The sequence below is a fragment of the Peromyscus eremicus genome, chromosome 5 (genome assembly GCF_949786415.1).
Source record: "Peromyscus eremicus chromosome 5, PerEre_H2_v1, whole genome shotgun sequence".
In the NCBI taxonomy this organism is placed as follows: Eukaryota; Metazoa; Chordata; class Mammalia; order Rodentia; family Cricetidae; genus Peromyscus; species Peromyscus eremicus.
Genome location: NC_081420.1, coordinates 55,797,533 through 55,810,809, shown reverse-complemented (window position 1 = coordinate 55,810,809; position 13,277 = coordinate 55,797,533). Strand labels below are relative to the sequence as shown.

Here is a 13,277-nt window from a genome sequence, read left to right as displayed (position 1 = left end):
AACCATATATCATGCAAAGTGGCAAAAAGTTTGAAACTACCAGATGCCTCAACTTTCCAATACACAGTATAAATCACTAACTTCATTAGGCTTCAATGTCCTCGCCTCTAAAACCAGAATGCTGCCTATGGGCCGCTTATGGAATAAACAATGGCAAGCACTTTGTGAACCAAGAGTCCAGTGCCAAACGCAGAGAAATTGTTTTTAAGCATGACAGTAGCGACTTCCATTTTACTCCCCAAACAAACAAAAACATCATTAGGTTAAATGTCCAGTTCCTCGAAAAGAGTCCAACAAAGCTTGCTCGGATCTCAATGAGCCCCTCCAAAAGCCCCCAGGCCTTATGTTCCCTGAATCATCACTTGTTCAGGTGAGGGGTTGGAAGGCTACCAAGGCAAACACAAACGTCGGGAGCAGAATACAATGACTCGCCCAAGGTCAAAAACATTACAGTGTAGACAAGTCAGGCTTGCCAGCAGCAGAGGCTACTTCTCGAGTGCTGCCCCTTCTGGAGCCTCCGGGAGCGACGTGGGGGCACCGGTCTGCAGAGAGCTCCCGGCCTCCAGCAGCAGGCCCACACCTGACCATTGCGGGCGCGGCCAGCTCCTCCATCCACCCTCAGCTCGGGCCCCACCCCCAAGGCCGAGACCCCTGCGCTGAGCCCCACAAGGTGAAGTTTGCCCGGCTCGCACCCCACGCCAAGTCCACGGTCTCACGCACTATGGCGGCCCGGCCCAGGACCCCGCCGCCGCCACCATCCGGCCGGTGCCCCTGGACGTCCAGCCTTTCCCCGACCAGCAAGCCCCTCCTTCGGCTCAGACTGCGAGCAGAGACGACTGCAGACTTCCTCCGCGAGCTCCGCCCCTTCGCTGCCAAGATGCACCCTCCGCCGGAGACGACGGACGGACCCCTGAACCAGTCAAAACTCGGAACTGGAGGGGCACGCGGACAGACGGCTCCTAGAGCCAATCCGTACGCGAGGCGGGAGAGGGCGTGGCTCAAGGAACTGGGCCACGCCCCGTCGGTGCTTCCGCTGGCGCGGGGGAGGCGAAGGAAACTTTCCCAGAGTTCCTTCGAGCTCTCTGGGTTCCCGTGGGGGCTGAGGCGGCAGCAGCGGGCGGGGAGGGGGCTGGGGTCGGCTGCGGATTGGGTGAGGAGCGGGCGGAGCACGGGGACACTGTCCCACCTCTGAGAGGTCCCGGAAACCCTGCTGTTGGGAGCCTGGGCAGCCATCCCCACAGCACACGTGAGCCCGGTAGGCTCCAGGGTGGTAGGCAGCGTGCCCTCGGCTGTAGAGAGCCGGCCTCGCTGCCTCTTGCAGCTACCACCGGAGCAGCCCAAGACCCCGGCTCTGCAGCCCGGCAGACACCTCCATAGCCTGTACGGTGGAGAGCCGTACGGTGCGAGGTCAGGCTGCTAAGTCCCTCTATTCCACTTCAGGGCTTTGCGGTACAGCGGCGCAATGCATTCTGTTAGGTCTTTCGTCGGCAGATGACTCGGGTGCAGAGGACAGCTCCAGGATGTCAGGTGCATGCATACCTTTACCCTAAACTGCCCGGGCTCCGAGAACCCAAGGCCCCACCCTGACGACTTCGCATGTTTGGAGCGCGGTTACCAGGAATGACCTATGAGCGTGCTTTGTTGTCGGTCCGGTCGCCTGAGGAGACACCATTTCACATTGGGAATTGTGACTTTGAAACCAGGGCTGGAGGCATAAAGTCGCTAGCAAACAGAATCCCGCTGGGGGGCGGGGCGTCCAGGAGAACGGTCACGTGGAGGAAGCGGAAGCCCTAACCATCTCTCACCTTCGCCCAACCTATCTTTGCACTAGTCTGTGTTTAGGAGGACTGGAGCTCCGTCTTCCTCCTACTTTTGTCACGCCTGGTCCCGGACGATGGCTCCGCCTGGGGATCCCAGGCGCCTCTGCAGGCTGGTGCAGGAGGGCCGGCTGCGCGCTCTGAAAGAGGAGCTGGAGGTAGCCAGAGGTTGCCAGGGGCCAGCCGGGGACACCCTTCTCCACTGTGCGGCCCGCCACGGGCGCCTGGACATCCTAGCTTATCTAGTGGAGGCTTGGAGTATGGACATCGAGGCTGCCAACCGAGACTACAAGCGGCCTCTGCACGAAGCTGCCTCTATGGGCCACCGGGACTGCGTGTGCTACCTCTTGGACCGAGGTGCAGCCGTGGACTCCTTGAAGAAGGCCGACTGGTAGGTGCCCGGAGTCCAGAAAAGCTACATCGCCACTCTCCGAGGAATCGCAAATTTTCGTGTATTTTTCAGTGTGTCCGCTAGACGTATAACTTTCCTCGGTTTCTAATTCTCACGCCAACCTTCCTTTCTTCCTGGATTAGAACAATTACTTCGCGTTGAGAGAGTATAGAAATATAATCAAATGGTTAACGGATGAATTGTATTACTCATGTGCCCAGGATGTGTTCTTCCGGAGACATCTTGCTAAAGTACTTGTTCATGGTTGCATTATTTTAATTGACAAGACTGCAGTGGATGGGTTTCAGTGGCACATGCATTGCATGTTGAGCTCTATGCAGTTTTGTCACATCGAGCGTTGCACGGCCACCAGCAAGAATGTTGGTGATACTCTTCCACCGCACAAATCACTTTCATTTGCTGCTAGATTGGCATCTTTTTTGTACTATGTCTGGGAGCCTGTTAACTTTTTTAGGCTCCTAACTTAATGAAGTTCCTGCCTTCCAAGTTATTTCAAATCTGTCAAAACATAAGGGCTGGGAAATACATCAGAGGTGGTGCAGCCTCCTGGCGTGCATGAGCCCCTGAGTTTGATCTCAGCTCCTCAAGGACAGGAAAGCACCATATAATTAAAAGTGCATCTCCTTCGCTATTGTAAAGTAGTTCCACTGTATCTTGAGGGTTATCTGTGGTTTATGTCAGTCCTCTGCTTGGCTCATAAACAGTTTTTGCCTCTCAGATAACCTACTCCTGTGGATGCGCATTCAGAATCAGTGTCTCCTTGTTATTTCTCCACAGACCTCAGAGAAGTCAGGCTGACAGTCTAAGCTGTTTTCCTGCCCCCACCCCCACCCCCCAGACTCCTCTAGGTTTTCCGACTGTACCAAAGACATACATTCCCTGAAGGCCTGGATTCTTCCAAATGCCTCAGCTCCTTTCCATCCTGGTTGACCTTAGGACTCCTCTGATGATGGCTTGTACAAGGAAGAACCTTGAAGTGATCCGGGTCCTTGTGGAACACGGCGCCAATCCGCTCCTGAAGAACAAGGATGGCTGGAACAGTTTCCACATTGCCAGTAGAGAAGGCGACCCTGTGGTCCTCCAGTACTTGCTCACTGTCTGCCCGGATGCTTGGAAAACAGAGAGCAAAATTAGAAGAACTCCTTTACACACTGCAGGTATACCCTGCAGTCACCTCTGTCTGCAGTTGGTTTCACCCCAGTGCTGCCTGCACTTTGTAGTTCAAGTCATCTGCCAGGGGAATGGAGGATTTGGGAAACCAGAGGGCAAGTATCAGAGCATCTTGGGATTTCTTGGCAGACTATAAGGTTGTAAAGTGATGGAGCCCTCGGCTCTGTGTCACTGTGTTAGTCCAACTTTCGAGTGTATCTGTCGTATTTACCCTTCCTGGTCAGTTAGATGGTAAGCCAGCTCTGTCCCTGCCAAAGTCTGTGACCCTGGTTAAAGAACTTGGTTTGTGTTTGAGCAAATGTCCTTCTTAGCTTTTCACAATGGTGATGATACCATGCTGTAGTCTTGGCAAAAAGCAAAATTAGTGTGGAATGTGTAGATAATGGGCTCAAAAGTCTGAAACAGAGTTGGAAAATAAGCCAGGCAGTGTGGCGCATGCCTCTAGTTCTAGCCCTCAGGAGGTTGAGGCAACAAGATCCATGCAAGTTTAAGGCCAGCTGGGCAATGATGGGAGACCCTGTCTCAAACCCCCCAATATCCTTCCCCCCAGAGAGAGAAATTTGGAAGATAATTCTTAGTCTAAGAGGCAATTCATTGAATTAGGATACTGAGCTGATACTATCTCTAAAAATCAGTATCTGAAATATGATGCAGTCTGTACTGTCTAGGAACAAGCACCTGCTTGTTCTCCAGCCACAGCCAGCACTTATGGACCAAGGGATCCTTTCTAAAACTTTTTGAGTAAGTAGGAAAAGTCCATCTAGTTCATAAAATGCTTGCCTAGCTCCCATCATATGCACTCCCCAAAATATTCCCTTGGAGAAATAGTCACTGATCTGTCACTCACCCAAAATAAATGGAGGCCAGATAGAACCTTTTCTGTTGAGAATAGGTATCTTAAGTAGAAGGAGTAAATTTCTGGATAATTTTCATAGATTACTATTAAATAGGTTACCTTCAAAATGTTTTTGCAGTTTTCTGGCAAGAGACTACACCAGCCTTTGAAACTTCCAGCACTAAAGTGGGGAGATAAGTTTAAAATTGGAAGTTTACCGTGAAAGTGCTCAAAACATCATTCTTTATCATTTATTTGGTTGGGTTTTTTTTTCCCTTTGGATAGGACAGTAACATTACCTATTATAGGTTTTCCTTCTGTGAGAAGACCAGGGCAGATGTGACTGAAGAGATGGCTCAACAGTTAAGAACACTACTGTTCTTCCAAAGGACGGGGTTCAGTTCCCACCACCCACATGGTGGCTCACAACAGTGTCTAACTCTAGATCCCAATTTTCAAGGGATCCATCACCCTCTTTTGACATCTGTGGGATAATTCATACGTGTGGTACACATACAAACATGCAAGCAAAACAGTTATACACGGAAAATTGAATAAATAAATACAAAGCAAAATTTTTTTTTTTTTTTTTTTTTTTTTTTTTTTTTTTTTTTTCCCGAGACAGGGTTTCTCTGTGTAGCTTTGCGCCTTTCCTGGAACTCACTTGGTAGCCCAGGCTGGCCTTGAACTCACAGAGATCCGCCTGGCTCTGCCTCCCGAGTGCTGGGATTAAAGGCGTGCGCCACCACCGCCCGGCCAAAGCAAAATTTTTTAAAGCCAAGAGAAAGAATTTTGCTTGTTTTTTTGTTTTGTTTTTAATTTAATTAATTAATTTATTTTGTTTTTTTGAGACAGGGTTTCTCTGTGTAACAGCTCTGGCTGTCTTGTCTTGGAACTCATTCTGTAGACCAGGCTGGCCTCAAACTCAAAGAGATCTGCCTACCCCTGACTCCCAAGTGCTGGGATCAGAGGCATGCACCACCACCAATGGGCTTGTTTTTAATTATTTATTCATTGTACTGGGATAAAACCAAGGATTTTGCACATCCTAGGCCAGGGTTTGGCCAATGAGTTACCTCCCCAGCTGTTAGAGTTTCTATTGCTGTGAAGACACCATTATCACGGCAATTCTTATAAAGGAAAAACATTTAATTGAGGTGGTGGCTTACAGTTTCAGAGGTTTAGTCCATTATCATCATGGCAAGACATGGCGGTTTGCAGGCAGACATGGTGCTGGCTACATCTTGATCAGAAGGCACCAGGAAATGGTCTATGACACTGGGAGTTGCTTGAGCATAGAGGAACTCAAAACCCACCCCCACAGTGACTGACACACTTTCTTCAACAAGGTCACACCTCCTAATAGTGCCACTCCCTTTGGGGGCCATTCAAACCACCACACCAGCCAAGAAAGTTTCAAGTATACACTAAAAAGTTCTAATTGTCTCCATTCTTTTCCCTGCAGCGATGCATGGCTGTTTCGAAGCAGTACAAGAGCTTCTTGATAGGTAAGAATAGCATGGTAAATTGGTGAAAATATTTCTTCGTTATAACAAGGAGTTAGTTTTCCTTTTATGTAGAGAGCTCAGTGTCCACAACAGAACAGGGCCATGTACTAATGAGCATTGCAAGGAATTCAGATTCCCCATAGGAGTATGCGATAGGAAGACCCAGTGTAAATTAGTAAAGACTGAAGAAATAAATAATGTTTCGGCACCAGCACAGCCAAAGCTGTTCACCTGAAGGGAAAATAACAGTTGTGTGTGAAGGCCAAGGGGGTTTTTTGCACCAAGAGAAAGGATAGCACATTTGAGAGACTGGTAATAGTTAGGGATATGTTGAAGTCTAAGCAGTATAGAATATGGATGCTATAGACCATTGTGTTCATTTTATGTATCTGAATGTTTTGCTTGCATGCATGTCTCTACACCATATGCATGCCTGGTGCCTGTGGCAGCCAGAAGAGGGTGTCAGAGGGAATCAAACCCAGGTCCTCTGGAAGAGCAACAAATACTAATCACTGCTGAACTTTCTCTCCAGGCCCCTTGGTGAAGGGTTTTGAAGCCAAGGGTCATAAGAAATCAGCAGTTTTCAAGCACCACCGAGTTGCAAAATATAAATGAACCTGGGATGGGAAAAGGTTTCTGTGAAATTGCCCCTTAGGTTGATGAAGTGAAACAGGAGAGAAGTGATGGTAGTTGGGCTGAAGAGATGAGTCTAGAAAGTGTGGTGGTTTGAATAAGAATGCCCCCTTATATTTAAATACTAGTTAGTCACCAGGGAGGGAAGATTAGAAGTATTAGGGGGTGTGGCCTTGTTGGAGGGAGTGTGTCCCTGGGGGTGGGCTTTGAGGATTCAAAAGCCAAAGATGCCAGGCCTAGGCTCTCTCTGCCTAGGGATCAGGATGTAACTCTCAGCTACTGTTCCAGTGCCTGCCTGGGCATGCCACCATGCTCCTACCATGATGATGGTAGACTAAACATCTGAAACTATAAGCAGGCCCTCAATTGAATGATTTCTTTCATAAAGAGTTGTCTTTACAGCAATAGAACAGTGACTAAGGCAAGAAGGAAGAGGCGGATTGAAGGGTATCTTTAAAAAGTCGAATCAATAGGAATAGGCGCATAATTTGATGAAAAGGGTCTGAGAGGGCCTGGGAATGTAGCTCAGAGGTAGAATGCTTGCCTAGCATATTCAAGGCCTTAAAATAAAGGAGGAGCAAGGGAACATCAAGGATGCCTTTCACAGTGTGGCACCTGTGCCACTCGCTGAGACGTTGAACCCTGAAAGAGGAGCAGGGTTGGGAGGCTTAAGAATTTCACCTTGGAGCCGGGCGGTGGTGGCGCACGCCTTTAATCCCAGCACTCGGGAGGCAGAGCCAGGCGGATCTCTGTGAGTTCGAGGCCAGCCTGGGCTACCAAGTGAGTTCCAGGAGAGGCGCAAAGCTACACAGAGAAACCCTGTCTCGAAAAACAAAACAAAACAAAAACAAAGAATTTCACCTTGGAACAAGTGAGGTAGTTGTATATGTGTGAGAGATCAAAGCAGAGTTCAAGAAGGCAGAGACAAGGTGGACCAGAAAACAATGTGAGGCTTTGCAACATATGAATGGTGATGAGAAGTGAGAAGTGGAAAAGATAATGGGTCAAAGCAAAGAGCATTGAACCCTGGATCCTAAAAACATTTGTCAAGCACTTAGAACCACAGATGGGACATATTTGCTTTTCTGCAAATTTGTAAATACTCTTCACTGAAGAAATACTTTTCAGTAGCCTTTGTGTGTTAGGTCTGGGTAATGAAATAAACAAAGCTCTTCGCTAGTGGCCTTCATAGGGTAATGAAGAAGACAGTGTGTATAAATAATTCCATGGAACCCTAGAATTAAAAAGCTACATGCTGTGGCACACATCTGTAATTCCAGCCCTCCAGAGACTGAGGCAGGAGAAGCAAGATGGCTGTGGTTGCTCTGGAGAATCGGGGCAGGGGAAGGGGAGGCAAGGGTCATGATAAGAAGAGCATTCGGAGGCTCTTGTCAGTCACCCTGCGTGTGCATAGGGGTGAAAGTGGAGATGGAGAGGAGGATATAGATGTTTTAAGTAGCCTGGTTGCAGAATTATATTTAGGTAATTGTTTGGGAAAGAGAAGAAAAAGTTAGTAAGGGTGACAACAAAGCTTCCAAGCTGAGAAACTGAAGAAACCAAAGCTCCAGCTGATGTGATGAGAAAGTTAAAAGAGGAAGGTCCTGAAGATGTGGAACTCGGTTCAGATGCTAAAGCGATAAAAGAAAGACAGCTCCAGACTGTCCCAGGTCGTCTGTAAGGCATACAGCCTCCCTGCAGATCATCGAGTCATCTACCTGTCTTGGGTTTGAAATGGTGAATATTCACGGTTCTGTCATGTTTGGATTTGACTCTAGGTGTCACTATGAACCAGACTGTAGAGATAACTGTGGCGTCACGCCCTTCATGGATGCAATTCAGTGTGGCCATGTTAACATAGCCAAGCTGCTCCTTGAAAAACACAAGGTATAAATAAAGTGGTTTTGCTTTTTCCCTTAGTTCTTCCTTAGAAATTTTAGATCTGGGGATAATGATACATCATTATTCATTTGCTGGTTTCAAATCCTGGCTCCTGAGTTTCTCCACCTTTGACCTCTGTAAACATACATGCATTAGCATTCCCCTCTCTAAAATTGTGACAAAATGTAATTTCTTCGGAAAGTTCGTTACAAGGATTGAATGATGCTAGGGTTGGAGCTCAAAGTAAAGTAGCATGCTCAGAACCTTGGACTTGATCCAGGGAGGATCCAATAATCCACCATACATAGAGCAGTTAGAAAATTATGGATTCACTGAACATTGTCACTTTGAAAGTAGTAGCAACAAATTGTCCTGACAGAGCTTAAGGCACTATAGCCAGAGCATTGACTTGACCACGTTTTAGTTCAAATGCTTTGAAAATCGGGAAGAAATCATGTGCTCTGCCCAGAAGAACTGCACAGACAGTTAAGCTACACCAGAACATCTGCAGGACTATGGACCAGATTCCTCTGCTTTTTACGATGCTCCTCTTTCCTGCCTACTAGGCTTGCTCTTCAGCTGAAGATAGTCTGGGGGCCCAGGCTCTACACCGGGCAGCAGTCACTGGGCAGGATGAAGCCATACGATTCCTGGTGTCCAGTCTTGGCATTGATGTAGATGTGAGAGCAAAGTCAACCCAGCTAACAGCACTTCATTATGCAGCCAAGGTCAGTTGCTTCTCATGACAGCATTTCTTCCTGAGGCTTGCTGCTCCGGGGATAGACAGCTCTTGTGGTCTTGGCATCTTTGGCTCCCTCTGTACCCTCTATTCCTGAGATATTTGTGATTCTGAATCTTTCAATCTCTTTAAATGGAAACATGACATTTTTGATGTCTAGGCAAAAATGGAGAGAGGAGAACTCTTAATTCTATGTACTACTTGGGCTTTCTGTACTCTTATTTTCAGGAATGTTATTGAAAACCATGACGATGTTGGAGGGTAATGAAGGCCTTTTCAGTTGTCTCTTAAGTGTCTGAAAGCAAACTGTGGAACTCCACTTTGGTATAGCAAAGTTAAATATTTTCTATTAAAAATAAATAAATAGGGGGCTGGAGAGAGAGCTCAGTGTTACATGTGCTTGCTGCTCTTGCAGAGTTCCAGAACCTACATCAGGCAGCTCACAACTGCCTGTAACTCCAGCTCCAGGGGATCTGACATCCTCTTCTGGCCTTAACAGGCACCTTCGTACGTGTGTTCACACACACACACACACACACACACACACACACACACACACCACAAATAAAGTAACTTGCTAAAAATGAACAAATGAGCAAAGATTCATTCTGTGAAATTTGTAGCTCTTTTTTATATTGAACTGTGTAGCTTTGCACCTTTCCTGGGACTCACTCGGTAGTCCAGACTGGCCTCGAACTCACAGAGATCCGCCTGGCTGGGATTAAAGGCGTGCGCCACCACCGCCCGGCTAAAATCTCTTTAACTAGCACAAAGAAATTGCATCTACTGGTCTCTCCAATGTGCAAAACATTAAGGATGTGCATAAATATTTCACTAAAGAAAAGGCTCTTTTAGGAACCTTTCTTATTATTGTTTAAAAGCCAAGTGCCTTTATTTGGTTTTCTAGAAACGAGAGTACATGTTTTCTGACCAAAAATCCCCACTGCACTTCCCCTGAATACAAGGGATAGGTACATGAATGGACTGAGGGCTCAGTCCATGAACATTTCCTCCGTAGAAAGGCTGAATCTGAAATCTTGATTTTTTTTTAAAGTCTCACTAGTTTGTAATGAGCTGACTGGCTAGACACATGTGTATAAATTACTGCGTGAATGATGCTAGCTATAGTAGTGGTCTCTTCTGAGAGCCTCAATTCCCCTCTGCCTTAAAGATTTTAACAAAGAGTTCATATGCTTGGGAAATTTTGGAATTGTGAGTTCTATATAAACCACAAGGCTTTGTACTGCTGACCTTGATGGAAACCTAATCGCATTATCCATCCTGATAACTGAATGTTACAAATATTTAACGATTCATGTGAGAATCATGGATGATGTAACTCTTCCTTAAGACAGGAAGATTCAGTATTTGCAGTTGGCTGCCTCAGGAAGAGTTTCTGATGAGCACTAGAGATGGTTTTTAAAGGTTCGCTTTTGTCCTCATCACAGCGGTAATGCATCTATTTCAACACTCAGGAAGGACAGACGAGCACAGTTCAAACTCTGTTATCCCTGGGTGCAGACATCAACTCTAAAGATGAAAGAAATCGCTCAGGTATGGAATGCAAATGACTCGGGTACTTTTTAGTTGGAAGCTTTGATGTAGGTTTAGCACCTCAGTGGTGAGCTCTTACCTATTGTGTACATGCCCTACATTCAGTCCCTAGCCATGACAACCAAACAGTCTCTTCCTAAAATAGCTTTTGCCTGGTGCCTATGAAAGCCAGAAGAGGGTGTTGGATCCCCTTGAACTGGAGTTACAGAAGGTTGTGTGCCATGATGTGGATGCTGGGAATCGGACCTGGGTCCTCTGGAAGAGTAGCCAGTGCTCATAACTGCTGAGCCTTCCCTTCAGCCCCTTATATGTAGACCTGGCCAGCCTCAAACTCACAGAGATCCACTTGCCTCTGCCTGCTGAATTTTGGAATTAAAGGTGTGCGCCACCACAACTGGTCGACATCATGATTATGATGATGGATACTAACCACTACCCTGTTACTATGGTTGGTTGGTTTGTGTGGGTTTCCCCCCCAGATTTACTTATTTATTTTTATGTGTATCTGTGAGACGAAAGAATTTCTATCTGTCCATAAGGACTATTATATAAATTTAGGGTCCAGAGCTATAGTCTCAGAGGGCTTCTCTTTTTCTTCGTGTACTGGAGACCAAGCCCCAGGCCCGGGTAGATCTACCATTGAGCTGCATCCCCAGTGCTGTCCAGAGCCGATCCTTTAAACTTGACTTTAGAATAAACCAGTTAGTATTCTTGGAGCCAAAGGTCATCTCATAGGGTTCAGTGGCATCTTGAGGCTTGAAAGACTCACGAATGACCCACTGTCACTTGCAGGTCGTAGGGGATAGCTGCTGCTAGTCTAGTCAGGGCTCTGAACTTGGTCCTCAAGACCAGGCAGCAGGACACACTTGGATTCACAGCACACCCAACCTTTTAGTGCTAATTTCTACATGTCGAGCAGAAAGATTGGTCAGCAGATTTTTATCACTACATCCTAATTCATGGTAATTCAGCAAAACACTGAGGAATTTTTGCGTGCCATTAAAACCATATTTAAATAGCACATGAGAGTGAGTTTAGGGAGAATCAGTCTCCTCCTGTTCCCTGTTAAGTAGAAAAACTTCTTATATCCTTTGTGATTTCTTTTTTTTTTTTTTTTTTTTTGAGACGGGGTCTCTCTATGAGCTCTGGTTGTCTGGGAACTCACAAAGATCTGCCTCCCATTTGCTAGGATTAAATGTATGTGCCAGGGTTGGGGATTTAGCTCAGTGGTAGAGCGCTTACCTAGCAAGCACAAGACCCTGGGTTCGGTCCTCAGCTCTGAAAAAGAAAAAAAAAAAAAATGTGGGTGCCATCACACCTAGCAGGTTTGTTTTCTTTAGAAATGTTTTCAACCCAGTCAGGTTTGAATTGTGATCCAATGTAGGCTGTCATGGGTAGGTTATGGAAGGGTAAAATCTATGTAAGTGGGTACCTGGCAAGGTGGCTCAGTGGGTGAGAGCACTTGAAGGCAAGCCTGGTAATCTGTGTTTTATCCCACATAGTGAAAGAGAGCCAACTCCTGCACATTGTCCCCTGACCTCCCTCTCCACGTGCACTGTGACAGATGCACATGCACACATATTCACACTCTAACTAAATAAAAGTAAACTCTGCACAATCCATTGTTTTTTCTGAATGCAGTGCATGTTCTGAGCATAGACCGTTTTTGTCTCCCTTTAGCCCTGCATCTGGCCTGTGCAGGTCAGCATGTGGCTTGCACCAAGTTCCTCCTGCAGTCAGGACTGAAGGATTCTGAAGACCTAACAGGCACCCTGGCCCAGCAACTCACAAAGAGTATAGATATCCTTCAGGACTTTTGACCACACCGTGAAATCATAAGGATGTTTGAAGAAGGAGGCAATAAAGTCCATGGTAATTCACATCCTGCTTTTTCAGTTACTGACAAATGAGTGAGTTGCTTCTCAGCCAGTGTTTTCGTCTCCTTCTGCTGTCCCATCTTCATGTTCCTCTGCTGGAAGACTTGCCAGATGACCAGGACTCTGGATTCCTGGCATGTTGTACGATCTTGAACACAGCCTTTTCTTTTTTTTTTTTTTTTCTTTTTTAGACTGTACTGGGGATTGAAATCAGAGCCTTGCACATGCCAAGCAAGTACCGTGCCACTGAGCTACATCACCAGCCCCATATTTTGTTTCTTCTGCCCTTCAGGTGGAGTGAGATTAAACATCGTGTCCTGCGTACCCCTAGGTTTGAAATATGTAATGTGAATGAATATAACATAGCCTTCTTTAAATATATGAAAATGTAATAAAACTAAAATGTAAATTGCTGTTTACTCAAGCTGTAAAACATAATTGGCCATTTTATTCTTTTCCTTCCTAGCTTTTATGTGGCCATTTGGTTTCATTGTTTGGCCGTTCGTGATGGTATGCATGCTTTACCCACTTATAACAACATTTATAGGGAATTGATGGACACCTTTTGGTATTCTCATTACTGCTAGTTGAACTAAGGTTGTTTTTGTTTTGTTTTGATGCTTGTGGATATTTGGCCTGCATGTATGTCTTTGTGCCATATGCATGCCAGATGATGCCTTTCACAGCCAAAAGAGGCTGTCAGATCGCTGGGGCTGGAGTTACAGATAGTTGTGAGCCTCCGTGTGGGTGCTGGGAATCAAACCTCAGGTCCTCTGGAAGAACAGCCAGTACTCTCTTTGATAAGGTTTTTGAACCCCAATAAGCCTCTCCACAGACACAGCAATCCAAATCAA

General features: G+C 46.4%; 2 protein-coding genes across 6 annotated transcripts in view; one reads left to right on the top strand and one right to left on the bottom strand.

Annotated features, from left to right (window-relative positions):
* Fbh1 (F-box DNA helicase 1) overlaps nt 1-870 on the bottom strand; it is a 39,085-nt gene extending 38,215 nt beyond the window's left edge. Inside the window, exon 1 of one of the 2 annotated variants that reach the window (XM_059263491.1) lies at nt 693-870. Coding sequence is in view for 1 of the 2 variants with exons in the window: in XM_059263490.1 (XP_059119473.1) it covers nt 721 (1 nt within the window). In the remaining variant the exon portion in view is untranslated. The remainder of the gene's footprint in view (nt 1-692) is intronic. The other variant, XM_059263490.1, reaches the window with a different exon arrangement.
* A 360-nt stretch (nt 871-1,230) lies between these two features.
* Nucleotides 1,231-12,861, top strand: Ankrd16 (ankyrin repeat domain 16). Of its 4 annotated transcripts, XR_009379371.1 has the most exons (8): nt 1,231-2,208; nt 3,166-3,386; nt 5,700-5,742; nt 8,151-8,259; nt 8,820-8,981; nt 10,468-10,546; nt 12,227-12,456; nt 12,615-12,861. XR_009379371.1 is itself a non-coding variant. In XM_059263487.1 (7 exons), the coding sequence occupies exons 1-7, from the start codon at nt 1,895-1,897 to the stop codon at nt 12,364-12,366; spliced, it is 1,068 nt and encodes a 355-aa protein (XP_059119470.1). In that variant the 5' UTR covers nt 1,231-1,894; the 3' UTR covers nt 12,367-12,861. The 4 variants fall into 4 exon arrangements, 3 of the variants coding, with proteins under 3 accessions (XP_059119470.1, XP_059119472.1, XP_059119471.1); XM_059263487.1 differs by having other exon boundaries at nt 12,227-12,861; XM_059263489.1 differs by lacking the exons at nt 10,468-10,546; nt 12,615-12,861 and having other exon boundaries at nt 12,227-12,292.
* Nucleotides 12,862-13,277: the final 416 nt, after the last annotated feature.